The following is a 19,512-nucleotide window of genomic DNA, read 5'->3' on the forward strand; positions in this document are numbered from 1 at the left end:
CTGATAGGAACTGGGTATGTCTAGTTTAATAGAAAGAAGGACTAGGGGAGACATGATAGCAGTGTTCCAATATCTCAGGGGTTGCCACAAAGAAGAGGGAGTCAAACTATTTTCTAAGGCACCTGAGGATAGAAAAGAAGCAATGGGTGGAAACTAATCAAGGAGAGAAGCAACTTAAAACTGAGGAGAAATTTCCTGACAGTAAGAACAATTAATCAGTGGAACAGCTTGCCTCCAGAAGTTGTGAATGCCCCAACACTGGAAGTCTTTAAGAAGATGTTAGATAGCCATTTGACTGAAATGGTATCGGGTTTCCTGCCTAGGCAGGGGGTTGGACTAGAATACCTCCAAGGTCCCTTCCAAATCTGCTATTGTATTGTATTGATATCTGCTTGAGCTTATTTTCATAAGCATGATCTTAATTTGTGGCAATTATTACTGACTACAAGTAAACACATATATCTCAGCTATTTATTAGAAGCTGCTAATACAGTTGAAGATAAAAATAATTAGTATTATTTTTTTCTGAATCTTTATGCATGGAAAGTAAACACAAAGTCCAGGTCTCTTCCTGTCGGGTCTCTTTTCCCCCCTCTGAACTCACTACATACAACATGATGCAAGAATTAAATAATGGGTTGACTGAATTATGTCTGTCTTTCCACTAAAATAAATTCATATGGACCACATCAGGTTTCCAAATATGTATACAAGTTTCTGTCTGTTCATTTCTTTCCCCTATCATCACATTTTCTATACTTTTTTTATTTTCAAATTCATCAGAATGCTTTTTTATCATATACACTATCACATGTTTATAAAAAAGATAGTAACAGAAATACCAGTGAACTTCAAGAAGGAGCATAAAGGAGGTTGTAGTGTTGACTTTCAAAAAATCTTAGTAACAGAGCTTCAGCGATTTTGCTAGGCAGTCACTAGGAGTTAAGGCACATTTGAAAGCATGTATGTGCGTGCACACAAATCCTACGTAATGGTGGTCTATTATACTGAATATAACTATACTTGCCTATGAAATTTTAGGTATTAATAACATAAGGGTTCAATGTTAATGTTACATCTTATTCAAATTCCTGGATGAAAACTAATCTGCATTCTATCAGGTTTGCAGGTATGACTCTTTCCCAATTATGTTCTCTAGTCCAGTTCACATTGGTACTTTTCTCCTATGCTCTCTGCATTTATCATCCAAGAATGCTCTTTATATCTCTCATATCTACATAGAAAACATTTTTTCCTAAATAACAGTAAGTGGACTAATATCTGTTTCTCTATTCTTCACTGTAAAAAAAAAAAGGTTTGTTTCAAATTGGCAGGTAAACCAGCATCAATCTGGCATTAAATATTAAAGTCTAATACAATGCTATTAAATTCCATACATTCTCTTGGTAGAGTAATGTGTCTGCATTCTTAGAAATAGAACTTTCAGAGTTCAATATACTCAATTTATCCATTCATAAATTACTGAATAATGAAATAAAAAATTGTGTGAGAATTGGCAAAAAAGGAAAAGGCAAATCACATTTAAAAATCTTAATCTTAAAATTAAGAGATTTTAATGGATACTGACAGTTTTTAATTGGGATTTGAATTAAGGTTACAGTTACAGTGTAGAATGTTAAATAAGCAAAATGGACAAGTTAAAACAGAAGCTAAATTTGGTACAACAGCTAAATCTACATTTTACATTTACATATATTAAGTATACATTCTACTTCTGTTCATTGTTGGGAAGGAGTCATTGGCAAGAAGAGTAATATATGACAAGGGAGAGTAATTGATTCTTCCACTCCACTAACTAGTCCTCTTGAATTGGTCGCCTAATTTATTCTGTTACATTTATTTGTGAAGAACTGTACAGATTGGCTTTCAACACAGTTTTATACAGAGTAAACCCAGGAATGTGTCCCAAGGATTATAATGCAATGTTCTTCAAATCTTCATGACTTTTCATATATTTTAATAATACTCTCACTAGTTCAAAGCTAAATCTTTTTGCAAAAGCACTAACAAAAAACAAACTGTGTTACACACAGATGTGACTCTGCAGCAGAGTTTTACATTTTAAAAAAAAAGCCAACTTCTTGACAGTGTGACAAAAAAAAAAGAACATGGGAAACAAATGAAGATGCTTAATGCTTCTCTGCTTTCTTTTCTCTGAGAGTCAAAAATGTATTTGAAATTTCAAGCTTGGTATGATAGTTAATGTGTAGGATTAGGGACAGGAAACAGATTGAAACTGAGCCTTGGCTTTGAGGATGATTTGAGCCAGTCACACACTCTGCACTTAGCTTATCTCACGGAGCAGTTGCTAAGAAAAAAAAGTTATCTACACCATCTTGAACCCCTGGAACAAAGGAGAATATAGCCATAAAAATGGTATCAGGATTTCTATTACTAATAAGAAGATAGTGATTGGAAGAAGATAGGGAAATTGAAGTCTCTTCCTTTTTACTATTTCTAATGTTTTCAAATGCAAAACCACCAATTGCAGATGTTATATGAAATATGTTCTATCTATCTATCTATCTATCTATCTATCTATCTATCTATCTATCATCTATCTTCTATCTATCTATCTATCTATCTATCTATCTATCTATCTATCTATCATCTATCTATCTATCTATCTCCATCCATTTACAATCTGCACCAATCAGCTAGACCAATTAACAACGTAACCAATATACACAGTTAAAAACAATATTTAAGACTGGCAAACAAAAGAAAAAACATCAAAGGCTCCTTAAAAGTCAAATACACAAGGGATACCAGCAGGACAATCTAGAAGCCAAATGTCAGCTGGTATAAAATAACTTTAACTTTCCTCCTAGAAATGAATAAATTCTTTCTCAAAGATTATAAGGATTATTAATAGGCTTTCTTTGGGTATTCATTTCAGCAGGGTGTTATGTGAATGTAACTTGACATAACACCATGAATAGTTTTAGAAGTTCTTTAATGACGGGCACTTCAGATTGAATTTGAAAACTATCTAGGAGCCAATACAGAGATTTCAGAAAAAATATAATTCTATTCTGATTCCATTGCATTCTGATCTAGCTGTAGTTATGAGTTATTTTAAAGCAACTGAACATAAAGCACCTTAAAGTAGTCTAATGCTATGGTGATCAGGTTAGTCTGTACCAGTTATATTCAGAATAGGAATATGACTGGCACAGTATTCAAAGGTTACCAAAGGGGCATCCCCAGCCATGGTTTTCATTTGAAGTTTCAGCTGAACCATTAGTCCTGAAGGACATTCTGATGATGCACTCCTTTTCAAGGAAACACAGCCCCATCAAGAGTTGCTACCGCGACAAATGTTAAAGAAATTTCCCACTCTTTATTGGCAACAAGCAGCTAAGCCTGAGCTTGTTTAGGTTGAACTTGTTTTATATCAGCCAGATCCTCACCACTTTGTCGTACCAAATCTTGCATTTCATCTGTTTCAGTCAAAAATAGTAGTTATAATTTAGCACCAACAAATTGGTTACATCCCAAACTGACAAATTATTTCTCTGGTGGTTGCATATAGATGTTAGGCAGTATGAGAGAAAGCAAGGCCTTGATAAACTCCATAATAGAATTCCCAATAACTCAATCACTGGTCCCTCAATTACGAACCACACCCACCTTCTGCTTAAAACTATACAGGTATTTTTTTGTAAATAGCACTTTCAATTCCCAACCACTACAGGCAGTCTAAAGAGACACCATATTTGATTGTATCAAACGCCATTATAAGATCTTTGGATAACCTTATAGTGACATTCTTCCTAATGAAGATAATTTACAGAGCAACCAATTAGGCCCCGAAATCTGAATGGATGGTATACAGAAAATCCATTTCTCTACAATCCAATGAAGTTCAATTGCCATCTTCTCTACAATCTTTCCAAGAAAGGCGAAGTTGGGATTGGTAAAAATGGTGAACATAGCTGGATTCAGGAAAGGCTTTTTTGGGATAAGATGCACTATTGCATCCTTCAGGGCAGGTGGCATTAGGCCCTTCCTCAAAGAAATATTAACAATCTCTTCACACACCCTAGTTAGCAGAAACACCAAAGAAAGTCAAGTTTGATGTTCAAACTTCAGTGAAACCTCCTTTCTCAGATTCTACAAACTTAAATGAACCCCAGATTAAGCCATTGCTCAACTCACCAATGCAGAATCTTTGAAAGTTAATACTTCACAAAATGCTTAAGCTGATTTTGATATATGTTCATTTTAGTTGCTCAGCTACAAGCATATATTGAAATAAAATAGATCTTATATATGCTCCTATTGGCCAGGTTTCTTCATTAAAGAAAGACAGGTCAGTATTGTAGAGGTTAAACAAGGGAGAAAAATGCAGACTGTGAACTGCAAAACCGTTGGCACAATATTTAGCTTGCTCTTGGTCTATGGCCAGTATTTCCTTTGTAAATGAATCCCATATTTTTATTAAGTTAACATTTCTTTCCTTTTTCTTTTTTAATTTAAAACATATTTGCAATATTTTGATTTATAAAGTCCTGGAACATGATATGGCCCCTTCTAGATCAAGAAAAATGAGAATGTAAATTAAAATTCAGACATTAGCCATGATCATATAAACACATGCACCATCAACCTTAATTATTTTTTTAAGACATGTCAAGATATCATAAAGAAGATACCAACAAACACTACTATCTCACTGATAAATTGTTTAAAAATGACTGTAGTTGTGGATGAATTGATTGTAGCATATACAAATATAAGCAAAAAGTGTTAGGACTCATGCAAATCTTATCCCAAAAAGGAATATTAGGCACAAATCTAATTCTGGAAACATGTATTAAATTGTATATCACTGATGATAATAATAATAATACATTACTATTAAGTTTATTTCATGATATTAGATAATAATGGCTACCTGAAGACTTTTGCAATTGTGTTTAAAATTCACAAATCAATTGTTGCTTGAATTGTGAGTATTGCTGTGATTTTAAGTTAACCTTTTGCAACTGCTCAAGAATCCCTAAATATTCAACATTATAAAAATGTAATGTATAACAATTTTATTACAGATTCTAAATATTTTTCATCCTGAATATAGATCACATGTTTTACTCTACAAAGAAAACATTATAAATGTCTCAATGATACATATTGGGCATTTTCTATGGTAATCCCCCCTGCAATACTGATTTTAAAAAAATATAGAAATGTTTTCACTTATTTTTTCTCTTAAAATAGTATTTCAATTATTATTTAATAAATAATGAACATGTCAATGCACTTAATATGATATAATTAAAAAACCAGACTAAGAAGCTTCATTCTTATTTGTGGGATCGTATCCTGCCCCATACATCCCTCCGGCCGATTCGCTCACACAGAGAGGGACTCCTCCGGGTGCCGTCCACTAGGCTGTGCCAGCGGGCGACGCCTAGGGGAAGGGCCTTCTCTGTGATGGGCCCGACCCTCTGGAATGACCTTCCCCCCGACATTAGAGTGACTACGGATCTCCGCTCCTTCCATCAGAAACTTAAAACCCACCTATTCCAGCTAGCCGGCTTGGCCTAATTCCACCTATCCCACCTCAGTTCTATTTTTAAATTTTTAAGATTGGTTTTAAGGTCTCTTTTTTAATTTTTATAAATTGTACAGGGGTTGTTTAATGTGATTTTTACTTATGTGTATGTTTGTTTGTATGTTTTAAATTTATTCCTGTACACCGCCCCGAGTCCCTCCGGGGAGAGGGGGCGGTCTAGAAATTTAATAAATTATTATTATTATTATTATTATTATTATTATTATTATTATTATTGATTTATACCAATGTGATGTCTTTATGAGATAGTCGATAACTATTTAACTTGAAGCATGATAAAAATAGAACTGAAAACCCTTGATTGCTCCAACAACAAAAAGTACTTAATGAATAGAACCATGCCTCTATAACTATATCTAGAAGATATAGGAAAGAAATTCAGTAAATTTCAATCAAGCCCACCAAACTGAGAAGTTTCATAAACAGCATTTGCAGAACTGCTAATAAGGACCATGGCTTCTTTATCTCAGCAATTCTTACATAGATCCTGAAAGCCACTTGAAATCATCACAGCCCAACAGGGCTTAAGTTTGAATATCTGCAGCTTATTTCCTTAGGGCTTATCTTGGGCCTATTATGATTACTCAGGTTCACCATCACATTGTCTACCCTGACTCTGTTTTTTCTTTGTTTTACTTGATGCTCATTTTTCCAATGTTGAACAAGCCTAAGAGAATAAAATATTACCCTCATATGGATTTGGAACTTTTAAAAGTATACCTGCTTCATGAAAAAAGTGGATTCTAAATTGGATGGAATATATTATCAATAAAACATATAACAATAAACAATAAACAACAACATACAATGGATAAATCAACCATTGTTGTTGTTGCCACTAGGAAAAGGCAACATCTGTGCACTATGAAATGTAACTTTCATTCCAGCAAAGTGACTAAGATACGTATCTCCTATCCCTGAAACTTAAAATGGTATGCTGGGACCTAAAGGAATCTTTCAATCCCTGCAACCTCATAGTTTTTGTGTTGTCTGATGAGCAAAAAGGAGCAGTGTCCACTTAGCTGCCCAAGCTTTCCCTTGGAGCTCTGTACATTCTAACCGAGGAAGAGAACTACTACCAGATTGGAACAATTAATGGACCATTAAGAAAAAAAACCTTAATGAGAGAAGCTTGTTGGGTTTTCCTCAAACTCTGATAGAAATTTCCCCTTTTCCCACTCTAAGTCTGAACGAATTAAATTAGAGTCTACTTGATAACCTATTTCCTTAGTATTAAATACATGGAGGAGCAACAGTGGAACTCTTCCATATTTTTTACTGGAAAATGGGGCCCATTTGGCTCTGTCTTGGCTACAAATTAACTGGCATAAATACCACTCTTGCTGGTCATCTATTACTTTTTAAAACTTTGCTCCTTTCTGTCCATCCTCTGTTGCAGATCTTCTACCTGTTGCTACGAATTGGTAACAAAGTGTTTGGTATTCTGAACCTTTAAAATTTGTTGAGTTTACCTTAAGCAAAAAATGTCACAAGCCCTTTCAATAGACGTGTGCATCTATGTGCATTCATAGCTAGAAAGATAGTCTGAGAAAGAATAAAAAATACATAAACCCTGAAAATATTAATGCTGCCATGACCATGACCCAGTGATACATAATCCTGCAATTCTTGTCCTTCTTCACATTTAATGCAACTCCTGGGTCAATATTGCCTAATCCAGTGTTGGTGAACATTTTTGGCAATGAGTGTCAAAGTGGGTGCATGCGTGCGCATGCCAGAAAGTGGAAAAACCCAGTGCCGAGAAGATGATCTTCTGGTTTCCAGCGGACACATGCACACCGGCCACCTGGTCTTTTGGTTTCTGGTTTGCATGTGTGTGCAAAGACCAGATGGCCGGTGTACATGCTGGAAACCAGAAAAGCAATGGACGATAGCTCGCGTGCCTGGAGAGATGGCTCTGCATGCCACTTCCAGCATGCCAACGTGCCATAGGTTCACTATCACAGGCTTAATCTCTTCTATTAGAATATTAATCTGAAATCATAAATAATGTTATAGCTGATATCTGCAAAGTATTCTTGAAAATATGGCTAAAATACTTTTAAGAAAGTTTAAAAATGAATTCATGACAGGAAATTTTAAATATTTATAATTTTTAAAATGTTTATGAAAAACTAGAATACATTTATAGCACTCTATAAAATGACGGAAAGTGCAAAGGGGCTTTTCAGTGGGAGCACCTATCAGAATCTGGGACTCAGCAGACTCAGAGTTCACTTGGGGCAAATCTCTTTCTCCCATCTCAGCCTACCTCACAAGATTGTAAAGTTGTAAAGATAAAGGAGTGATGCTGCTTTGAGCTTCTTATAAAAACAGTACAACAATATATAAACTCTGCATAACAAAAGTAGCATTGCATCTATTGTACAATACCGTTAGAGCCACATAGTTTTCTTTAGATTCTTGCAAGGAGTTCTCCCTCATGTTTATAGGTGAGTTCACCAGATATGAACGTATACACACAAAACCTGCACAATTAGGTTTGCGCCTTAGGCTCTACAGTCCTCTCCATGTGTTATTTCAACCAACAGAGGTTAGATACAAAAGGTACAATCAATAATTCTACTCTGAAGCCAAACTATCTGGTATGCTGAAAGAGACCTCAAAATTCTTACAAAGAATCTCACGAATTTGATGCACGTCTGCAGTTGTAGAAAACATTGCTTTCGTGAGAAAGAGTTTTAAAAGTCTCTTGATATACTTTCATGATGAATATAGATAGAGGTACAATAAAATTTCTTCTGCACTAGTTTGTTCTATGATTTGATGAGATCAACTTTTAAAACAAGTTAATTAGATGTGCATGGTATTCATAGCATGTGCTCTTTATTCTAGAATTCAATATTTTTATTTCTCTAAGACAAAGAAGATATACTATTTATTTGTAAATGGATTGCATACTATTTTTGAAGAAAAAAACCCCTATCAATACTTACACAGTGTCCATAACTTTGTTGAATCAAGTCTGTATGTTTGAATCCTGAGACTGATTCTAACAACTGGCTCAAAAATAAATCTATTTTATTTTTAATTAAATAAGGTACCTTATTAGAAATGATAGCACTATCCTTGTTAAGAAGTAGAACATAAATTCTATGCTCTGCTTCAAGTGGACTTCTTTTGGTTTGGGGCCAATATATCATACAACAATCCTATATCTTCTGAGAACCAAAATATAAAATAATTTATTTTATTTGATACTTTAAAAAATTAGGTGTTCACAATGTCCAGCCTGATCATTTTTCATGAATTATTACAACATGTTAGATTCATGGCCACCTTAATAATCTCTGGCAAATGTAACTGTATATTTTAATGGATTGAAGTGTCTTTGGGGAAGCCCCTGCATAGATTTAGCAGTCATTGATTAAGAACATAGGTCCTTGTATGCATTAGTACTGGTCAAAAACAGGAAGCCATGGGCAGCAGTAAACAGACAGGTCTCACAATGAAAGGAAACAGGGGGTTCCCCATGGATTTTTATTGGGACCACTGTTACTTCACTTCTTCATGAAATATAGTGTTTTTGTTGGGGTGAACACCGAGTTTTTCCACACTAATGAATAATACTAGACTGTGAACAAGTCCTAAAGGACTTCTTCAGTACAAATGCTCCCAAAATAGAGTTTATATTTAATGTAATGTAAATACTAGTTACTTAGCAGAAATTATTCAGACAAAAAGACATCTACCAGTACATGTAACCTGATAGTGTCAAAACTACCAATCACTAACCAAGATACAAATTCAATCTTATGACAGCAGTAAATAAAATTGAGATGAGATTTATATTATCATGTAAGATTTGTTACCACACAAAGAAAATAAATCAACTATTTTTGTGTTAATATTGTGTTCGGTTCTAGTTGTTCTATAGGACTATAGAACTGCAAGAACTAAGAAAAAGCAATTATTATAGGAAAAGGACACAGTAAAGGAAGTATATAAAAAATGAAAAGCATATGAACAACAACATAGGAGGTATTTTTAATCTTTTTTTAAATTAGAATTTGAATAAATGAATTGATGGTAATACAGTTGGAACAAACACAATAAATTACTTATCTAGATGCTATATATTAATGGAAAGTGCTGTCAAAACACAGGTTGATGAGTACTGTATTGCTTGACTTTAAATAAGAATTAGAGAGATTTATAGAGGCACTGATCAGGAACATGTATAGGTTTAAAGGCAATCAATGCAGTTGCTAAGAATGGTCTGTAATAGATAATTATTGCCCCCAGATTCAGCTATAGATTTACTAAAAGCATCTTGCTGGGAAAAGGATGCTGGACAAAAACCTCTGCTCTGATTCAATAAAGTGTTCTTTATTTTATCTTGTGTCATTCTTAGATTGAAGAATTTGAAAAGAAAAATATTTTGGTATCTTTTTACCAAAAGATCACATTTTGATTAATACAACACTTACAGACTCTTGGGGAAATATTTCATTCTTATTCTGGTAGATTAGTGATACCAGTAGATAAAATAAACAAATGGTTAAATAATATTGCAAAAGCAATGTAAAAATATAACACACAAGAAAGGTAAAATAAGATGTTTCGTTCACCTGGCAAGCCAGCAAGTATAAGATGCGTAAAGACATGTTTCCTTAACCAGTGAATTTTCAGTGTTCTAAACAAGATAAGAAAGTGGTCTGCTTGTCCTAAAAAGGTAAAGACAAAGCTTACCCTCACACATATGTGCTAATGGTTCCCGACTCTAGGAGATGGTGTTTATCTCCGTTTCAAAGCCAAAGAGCTAGCACTGTCCAAAGACGACTAAATGCTGAAGGCGCACCGAACGCTGTTATCTTCCACCAAAGGTGGTTCCTATTTTTCTACTTGCAGTTTTACATGCTTTTGAACTGCTAGGTTGGCAGAACCTGGAACAAGTTCCTTCAAAGACAACAAAACCTAATAAAGAAATGTATCTTGTGTAAATATAGCATACACATTATCTAATAATTGGTGTCAATTCATTTGTAATTTTAATAAAATGAAAACAATAAATGAACAGGTAAAAGGACAAAAGTTGATCTATTCCATTTGCTTACTTAACACATTTATATAACTGTTCACCTACTTACGGAACTCTGAATTGCAAGCAAAACATAAAACATAATCAGTTAAAATAACTAAGTTGATATCACTATAAAAACATCTTGCCACTACGTGGTCCCCTCATAGGCTAGCCTTATTAACATCATGGCCAAAGCCAGATCTTCATAGTCCTATCCAAGGTTAAAAGGACCAGGGCAACAATATCCAAAGAACACTATTCTATTGGCTAGCCACCATTATGGCTTCCTATGACCAATCAGATGGCATCTGCTTCAAGAGATGATTCAAGTATGACCACTTGGTTGGATCTAGTGGACCAGTCTAGAGAGTGGGCATCATATGTTTCTTCTGCCTCTGAAGAAGCAGCCCAACATTTGTTTTGGGGGTATTTTGTAACCCCTACAAAAATGCCAATCAGAAAATTTATTTTTTGACAAAAGGAATAGTATGTGGTATGTACATGGTTTTTTTTGTTTTGAAGCTTTTATACTTTTATAGATATTTTGTTTTTATTTAAATATGTAATGTTTGTTTTAAATAAATCCATCAGATTGTATAAATGATTATGGAGAGGTTAAAAGCAAATAACAACATTGTACTATGGATTCAATGCAGTTTATTTTCATCTTACTTTAATGATAATGGGATTTCAGGCTGAAGGATCCTTCATAAAAACAGGTGTTTTTAAGGGAAGATCCCATGTGTTAATCTTTTTGTGCTAAATACAATATTGTCCCAAAGAAAGTCCCAAAGATTCAACTAGGTAACATTAAATTCATATTGAAATACAAATAAATGAATAGTGAACAAACAATAAATTTACCTCTCATAATTAATGTTGCTATAAAAGCCATCTTGGTTGCTATATGCATAATAAAGTAAATGCATGTTTATTTCAGATAGAATCACAATATGAGATTCCATAACAGATTGATTTTAGGGAGGATATCATGTATAATTTACAGACTGCTTCTTGGATTTCAGAAATATCAACATATATTCTACAGGCTACAAAGGTCAGTTGGTGTTCTATGTACCGACTAATGCCTAAGATTTTTTATGAACAATATTCAGTATTTTTATAAATATTCAGTATTTTTATAAACAATTTTTAGCCAACATTATTTCTTTAGAGTTCATGCTAGATGCATCCAATATAATATACAATGCTGCTTAAAAGTTTGTGAACTTTTAAATTTTATTTTATTAAATTTTATTGAATAATTTTTACACAATACACAAAAGGAAAGTAAATATGAAAGTAATAAAAAAGAGGCAAAGAAGAAAAAAGAAAAAGGATCAACTTCTGATCTTTCCTTTAGCAATTATAAATGCATTTATATTTTATCCTTTCTCCCTAAGGTTCCATCATATCCCGTACCATTTCTAATAATCCAACTCATAAATTCACAAGTTCACTTTTTTTTCTTTGTAGCAAAAATCCCAAAAACGTTTTTTGGTGACTGACAAATGTAATTACTGTTTTTTTCCTTAATGCAACAAGTTAATTTCTGTAAATTCTATCATATTCATCAATCATTTTGTAGGTATAGTATTTCAAAATGTTTATATCTTTGTGCATGTAATAATCTCATTGCAGTTAGCATATATAAAAAGAACATTTGGAATTTTAAATATTTCTGCATAAATATGACCTAAAATAAGAACTGCTCTCTATGTAAATCCTAATACTAGTTAAAGAGAATGCAATTAAATAAATTAGTCAAAAACACTATATTTGTACATTGATTTATTGAAGATAAATCAAAAGCTGCATATATGTGTCTGGCAAAGTAACTGAATCTCTAAGATTATCAGTACATTTTAAGGGAAAATTAAAATCAGATGATTCAATCAATTAGATGATAATCAGGTATAAGTGTGAGAAATCGTGCCTTATTTAAAAACAGAAACTTGATATTCACTATCAAAGTCTGATCTTCACAACACAGCTACATGAATTTGTGTCATGGCTCAAAAAAAAGGAGAGATTTCCGAGGATCTTCAGAAAACAATTGCTGATGCTCACCAGACTGAAAAAAGTTACAATTTCCAAAGAGTTTTGATTCCACCAGTCCATTCTTTAGGCAGACAGTGCAGAAATGGAAGCAGTTCAACATCACTGTTACCTTCTCCAGGAATAGACTTACTAAATTGATGGGGTATATCACTCCAGGAACTCTTGAAGCCCAGTGTAATGTCTAAAGAATAGAGGCTTTCTTGCAGAGGCAAATGTCAGTGAACATGAGACCACCATCGGGAGAACACTGAACAATGGTGTGCATGTCAAGATTGAGAACTTCTCAAAAAGAATATTGCTGCCAATCTACAGTTTGTGAAATATCATGCAGATAAGCCAGAAGGCTACTGGAAGAATGTTCTATGGATCGATGAGAGAAAAACAGACCTTTTTTGGCTTGAATGTAAAGCATTATGTTGTTGAAAGTCAAACACTGCATTCCATCATAAGAACCTTATGCCATCAGTGAAATGTGTTGGCGGTATTATGATTTGGGCCGGCTTTGCTTGTTCCAGACCAAAACAGTTTGCCATCATTGATGGAATCATGAGTTTGGAATTCTAGCAGAAAATTGTACAGGAATATGTCTATGAATTGAAGCTGAAGAGAAAGTCATATAGCAAGATAATGACATGATATACACCAGTTGAACAACCTATGAACAATTAAAGCAGATGATGTGATAAAGCAAAATAAAAAGGAGTATGATTCATATCTTAATAAGGAAAATTTTGAAAATAAAGGTAAAGATGAAAGTAGAAATTTTCCTTTTGGGCCTAATGGAAAAAGATCTGAAGAAAAACAAATAGAAGTTTGTCATTATTTATGTTGACTGCAGCAAGATTATTTTATGCACAACAATGGAAGAACACTTCGATTCCTACCATGGACGAATGGTTGCAGAAACTGATGAAGTTGACTGAAATTACAAAATTGACTATTTTGATTTAACAAAGGAATATAAATGCTTTTGTTTTCACATGGAGACAGCTTCTGAACTTTGTTCTTAAAGTGGAAAATAATGAAACTTTGATTTTGGGTTTTACTGATCCGACTGATAGACCTTTATAGAAATGGCTTGTTTATATTATTATAAAAAAACGAAAAATTGTGATTTGATGTTAATGCCTTATTTTACTGCAACAGAGTTGGAAGTCAATGCTTCTTTGTCTTTTTCTTAATCTTTCCTCACTTTTCTTCCCTCCCTTCCTCGTCATTGGTTTCCTATTTTCTTTTCTATTTTGTATCTTATCTTATAACTCAATAAAAATGTTAATAGGGAATAATTAAAGCAGAAAAAAGTTAATGTTTTTGGAATGGCCAAGTCAAAGTTCTTAATTCTTAATGACCTTAATCCTATAGAAATGTGGAAGGATCAGAAGCAGGCAGGCAGTTCATGTTCATGTATCTAAAAGCAACCCTTAATTGAAGCTATTCTGTAAAAAGGAATGGGCTACAATTCCTCCTAGCCAATGGGCAGGACTGGTAAACAATCATTGGAAACATTTAGCTACAAATATTACTGTTCAAGAGAGGTACACCAATTACTGAAAGCAAAGGTTCAAGTACTTTTGCCACACACTAATATGTCGATTGGGGTCATTTTCCTCAGTAAGTAAAAGAAAAAATATGTTTTTGACTCATGTGTTTAATTGGATTATCCTTATCTAGATTTAGGATTTGAGGGAAGAATACATCACATTTAAGTATGAATTTACTGTATACAGGAATGTTGAAAATTTTTAAAAGTTCACATAGTTTTAAGCAGCACTAGATAACAAGCAGTGTAATTAGTGTCTATGCGTTCATAATATTAGATAGTAGCAGTATAGCAGGCTTATATAAGGGTTATGTAAAATATGAATGTAATTACATAATAAAAAGTGAATATAATAGAAATATATCTTCATATATTTCATTTTGCACTTTGAGCATCATTGATATTACTAATATATTACTCCTAATCTTTACAATGAGCAAATTTCATTAAAATTCAATTTCTGTCAACTTCCATTTTTTTAAATTGCTACCAAGAAACTAGATTTTATGTTGTTGCTACTCATCTTGAGGATTCTATAATTGAAAACCAAGATATAAAATGAATAGGTGCTATAAATCAAGCTTGATATCTGAAGACCACATGGAAAAAAGCTTGTTATGTCTATAACAGTAACCAATAGCTGTTCCAAAGATAATCTTGCAATTTTTTTGATCTTGTGCACTCATTTTATTATGTAATCTTCTTTATTCATTATTTTGCCTGATGTCAATCATATCTCAATCATATTTCAGGAAATTTCCACATTAAAATCCTCTGGAGAAATGCTTACTCTGGAGGCAATCCTTTCCAACAGACTTCAACTTGATAGTTTAGTATATGCTTTTTGCAAGTTTTCTTCCCTATTATCAGATCTTCTATTGTTTAAATGTGACTTAAAATAAAAGGGAAATAAATTGAACAAAATACAAGCACATCATTTTTAGAAGGTGAGATTAGATAAAACTTTAGATGTATAAATTCTAGTTTTATAATCCCAAGGGCAACATACAGTTTGGAAATTAAAATCTAGTACATCTGAATTCAGTCCGTGACTGTCAGGTTTTGATGTGAAAGCCATCCTATGATTATTTTATTTACAGGAACAGTCCAGAATGCAGCCTAGCGATTTGAAAAATTTTACCAACAGTGTTAGATTCTTTGTTAACAGAAAATCTTAGGAAGTGCTGTGTCTTACAAAAACACCAAAACTTATAACAACAGCAAAAGATAACTGTAGTCTTTTCTCATTTCTGATATAACAAGGTGACAGTGATAACTCTGAAAGCAATCTTTTTATTGATTCCTTTCATGCAAAAATTCCTTTGGGATAACATATCATGGCCACTGCCTTCTACCTGCCCATTCAACAGATTAATATCTGTTCAGAAAGTAACTAATCAGTCAGTAACTAATTAAACAGATCAGTTCAGTTCAAGTTTCATTGATACAACAGTCAATTTGCATTAACAGTCAAGCACATACCCAAGATTATGCACATTCTTGACATATGAACATGTTTAACTTTGCCTTTCAGAATTGAAACTAACTATGGGTGCTCTCAACAAATATTAGTGGCAAAGTTGGTGGAATTAATTCTATTTATGATACAAGACATAATGGACACTCAACTGTAGTCAGCTCTAAAAGTGAAAGCAATAGCCGTATAAGAGAGAAGGGTCACCTTTACCTATTTCTAGTTGGTATTTGAAGCAGGATTATTGAAGATTGTCACACAAAAAGAACTGGTAATACAGTCAATAATGATTGTGTTCAGAAATTCCACTAAGTGGTAAGATGTTTATCATTGACCCAGCATGCTGCACAAATCTAGCCACTGTCATCTATAAATCACAGTTTATGGCACAGCACATTGTTGTTACTTCAGTTACTTATGACTTACCCAATAAGTTGTGTTTAAATATGTATCAACCCAACTTGTTGGGTACAAGTATTATTTTAATGCACTCTTATTCTTCTCCTCTCTAACACTACTGCTGCTCCTATTTACTGAAATATTCCCCATGATCCTACTGTCTCTGAAAAAAGGTAATGCATTCTTTTCCTTATTACTGCATAATGTTTTTTTTAAAGTTTGTGATCTATATGATGCAATTAAAGCTGTGACCATTTTCAAATTTGTGCTGGATGTTTCATCTTAACTTTTTTTTTTACCTGCAATGCTTGCCCTGCCACTATATTGAATGATTGGAAAAACACAGAAGTAGCAATAAGGGTAGCTAGTGGTAAGCCCAACTGCCCTCTCTGCCATTAGGAAGTCTGAATTTGGATATGAGGAAGGGCAAAGAGCTGATTGTGAACAAGTCTATTTACTCAATCTGTCATAACCTGCCCGTGAAATGTGATATACAAGCAGATCTTATTAGCATTCTAAAAGTGTAACAATCAAATAGTTTCTAGCCTGCATACATTTCATTTATAAAATATTGACACCAAAATTGATATTTATTGTTAACCATTTGACTTAAAATACTTCCAAGGAAGTATTGTTTTTTCAGCATTAGTGATGCTGATTCAGCACATATGAATCTAGTGAGCCCCATAGAGGCTCAATTCAAGTGCAGTTTGAACTGTATAGAGCAGAAGTGGGTTGCTCCAAGTTTGGCCCAGATCGGGCGAACTAGTAGTGAAGGCGGCAGGAGGCTCTGTCCACCCGCCCAGATGTTTCTGCACAGAAGTGTTGCACACATACGAACCAGTAGTAAAAAAAATGGAAACCCACCACTGGTATAGTTTGACTACTGGGTCACATCTAGACTCCTTCAAGGAATATCTTAATTATGTTTATTCATGGTGGCTGTTACAGAGCCAAACATAGGGAAAAGAGTAATCTTATTATATTATAAAATAATAATTTCAAAAAGAAATCTAATCAATCTATTGAAAACCAATGGATATAATTTGTATTAGAAGCCTTATTCAATGACTCTGGTACATTATATATTCCTGCCTAACTCTAAGAATTAAATGCTTAAGTATTTTATTTGAACAAGATTTTATTTTTTTGTTTTATTTACTTGTTTCTTTTTATTCTTCAGGCAAAAGAAAACATGTGTAAAGGATTCAGTGCCTTGAAATCACAGCAATCTTAAGTTGTCCCACTGACACAAATAAGCTTTGGTTGCAAAGCTTGCAGGACTTTCAGTACTAGACTGGCCAAGTATTCGCTTAAAACCCTGAGTGGCACCTTTGGGATATGCTACACAAATCACATTCCTAAATGATTTATCTCTTAGAGAATGTGAAACCTTTTACTCTACTAGACAGCAGTTAACCGATCTCAAATTGACCAGTGGCATTTCAAGAACAGTCTCTTCTTACTTTTCTGAAAGAGTGAGTGAGAGTGTGTGTAAAAACCTAGCAGAAAATAATTTGCAGCTGTGATAATATCAGGTTGGGATCTTTAAAAAAATATAAAAAGGATATGGAGAGAAAAGAAAAACACTCCACGATAGTTTTACATCGAATAATAAAAGATTAAAAAGGAGAGCCTGTAAATAATTAGAGGCTGCTGTCTGAAGCCAGTTGCAGTCGCTGCAACTGATAATAAACTTAAACCCCCTTGAGAGCAGGTAAATGCTTTGCAACCCTGACCCCCTACATCTCACATTACTTAACTACCCTGCAGCTCCACCATTACATCATCATCCCAATGATTGGTCCCTGCAGTTTAACTCTCTCCCTGTCTCCTCCGATTAGGGACGAAAGAGGGAACGGCACAGAAACTTCTGTCGCAAAGTTTACTAAGCCTCGTCCGGTCGTGGCCAGAGAGTCTTTTACGTGTTTAGCATAATCCCAAACAAATTCCAAGAGCAGAAAGAGGGCGAGAGAGGAAAGGCGAGAGGTCCTCTTCAAAGAGGAAACGTATTACATTGGAGACATAGGGGAACAGAAGTGATAGTAGCAGGGTGAGTCGTAGAGAGCAAGGAGAAGAGGAAAATTAAAAACAAACCTCATGGACATCACTGGGTCTGAATTCCCTGCTGAGGTGCAGAACATGAGAGCACTGGAGTGAGTGTACGTAGAACCTGAGCCAAAGCTTAACTAGCCCGAGTGAGTCATATCCTTCCCATTTGATTCCAGTCCAAATGATGATGTAATGGTTCTGGCCCGCTCTCTCTGCTCCGTACGCTGCCTCCCTCCTCCTTTTTAGCTCGGTGTTAGTGAAGTCACCATTTAAATCTGGCACAGCCGAAACAAACACACACACATACACACACACACATATAAAAAAAAATCTTCAATGTAACCAAAACAGCCCCAGGCGAAGTTCCAGACACACAGAGACTTCGATGGTGCAATTGCCATTGGATACGAGTAAACAGAAAAAGAAACAGTGCCGCCTCAGAACGGCCACAGCAGCTGCATGTAGGAGATCAGAAGTAAACCCCCAGCATGGGGGCCATCACAAATACATAACCCCCCCCCCCCGTGGAAAGGTGCACCGCTCCTTCAGACGCACGCATTCGGACCTCAGCAGAGAAAAGGGCGCGCGGAGTGGGAGGTTGAGAAAAGGAAGACGGAGCGAAACAAGCAGTAACACGAGGGCAGAACTATGTGAAATATGTTGGGCTTGATGGGGAAACGAACGGGACAAGTCTGCGTCGAGTCTTCTACCTTGCCTTAAAAGTGAACGGAGTTCTCCACTTCCTTAAATAATGGAGAGACTTTCTGGAGAAGAAAGGGAGCCTGCAGGATACAACTCTCTTGTAAAAGGGCTGTTTCTGACAGTAGCATCTTTACTTGCGATACTCCGGGTGTCTCCCTCCCCCCACGCCCCCACTATCCACTGGTTATTAACTGGCGCAGCTGGACCTCAGGGCAAAATCCATAGCCTAAGAAAGAGGAGGAGAGGGGAGCTACCTTTCTTCTCTAGTTTAATTTTGGTGCCATCTGGGCAAACATACAAATGGTCTGCTGTAGAGGAATTGGGGATAGCTTTCCTTTCCTTTCCTTTTTTTAATTGTGGGAGGGCAACCCAGGAATATAGCTAACAAAGTTCATTTTCTTCCTATTATAAATACATTTTTTAAACAAATAAATAATTATTACCACATTCTATTGCTCTATAAAATGTGACTTCCGTCCAATGAGACAATTTACGTTCTGATCTAAAATTATCCAGCAGCACCACAGTTGCCAAAAAACAGATGTTTCCTCAAATCCTTTTTCATAATTGTCTGACAATATTATTTATGCTGCACATTGCACTCAAAAGTGGCTTGATAAGCAAAGGTGTGTTTCTGC

At 34.7% G+C, this 19,512-nt stretch overlaps 1 protein-coding gene across 2 annotated transcripts in view; it reads right to left on the bottom strand.

Annotated features, from left to right (window-relative positions):
- The window catches only part of CREB5 (cAMP responsive element binding protein 5), a 267,317-nt gene that overhangs the window by 85,534 nt on the left and 162,271 nt on the right, over positions 1–19,512 (bottom strand). The window contains exon 1 of one of the 2 annotated variants that reach the window (XM_081932229.1): positions 18,218–18,667. The exons of the other annotated variant lie outside the window; for it this stretch is intronic. Within the exon in view, the coding sequence (XP_081788355.1) occupies positions 18,218–18,264 (47 nt within the window). The 5' untranslated portion in view covers positions 18,265–18,667. Of the gene's footprint in view, positions 1–18,217; positions 18,668–19,512 lie in introns of those variants that run through there. 2 annotated transcript variants of the gene reach the window in all.

Source organism: Natrix helvetica (assembly GCF_964273705.1).
Source record: "Natrix helvetica genome assembly, chromosome: Z".
In the NCBI taxonomy this organism is placed as follows: Eukaryota; Metazoa; Chordata; class Lepidosauria; order Squamata; family Natricidae; genus Natrix; species Natrix helvetica.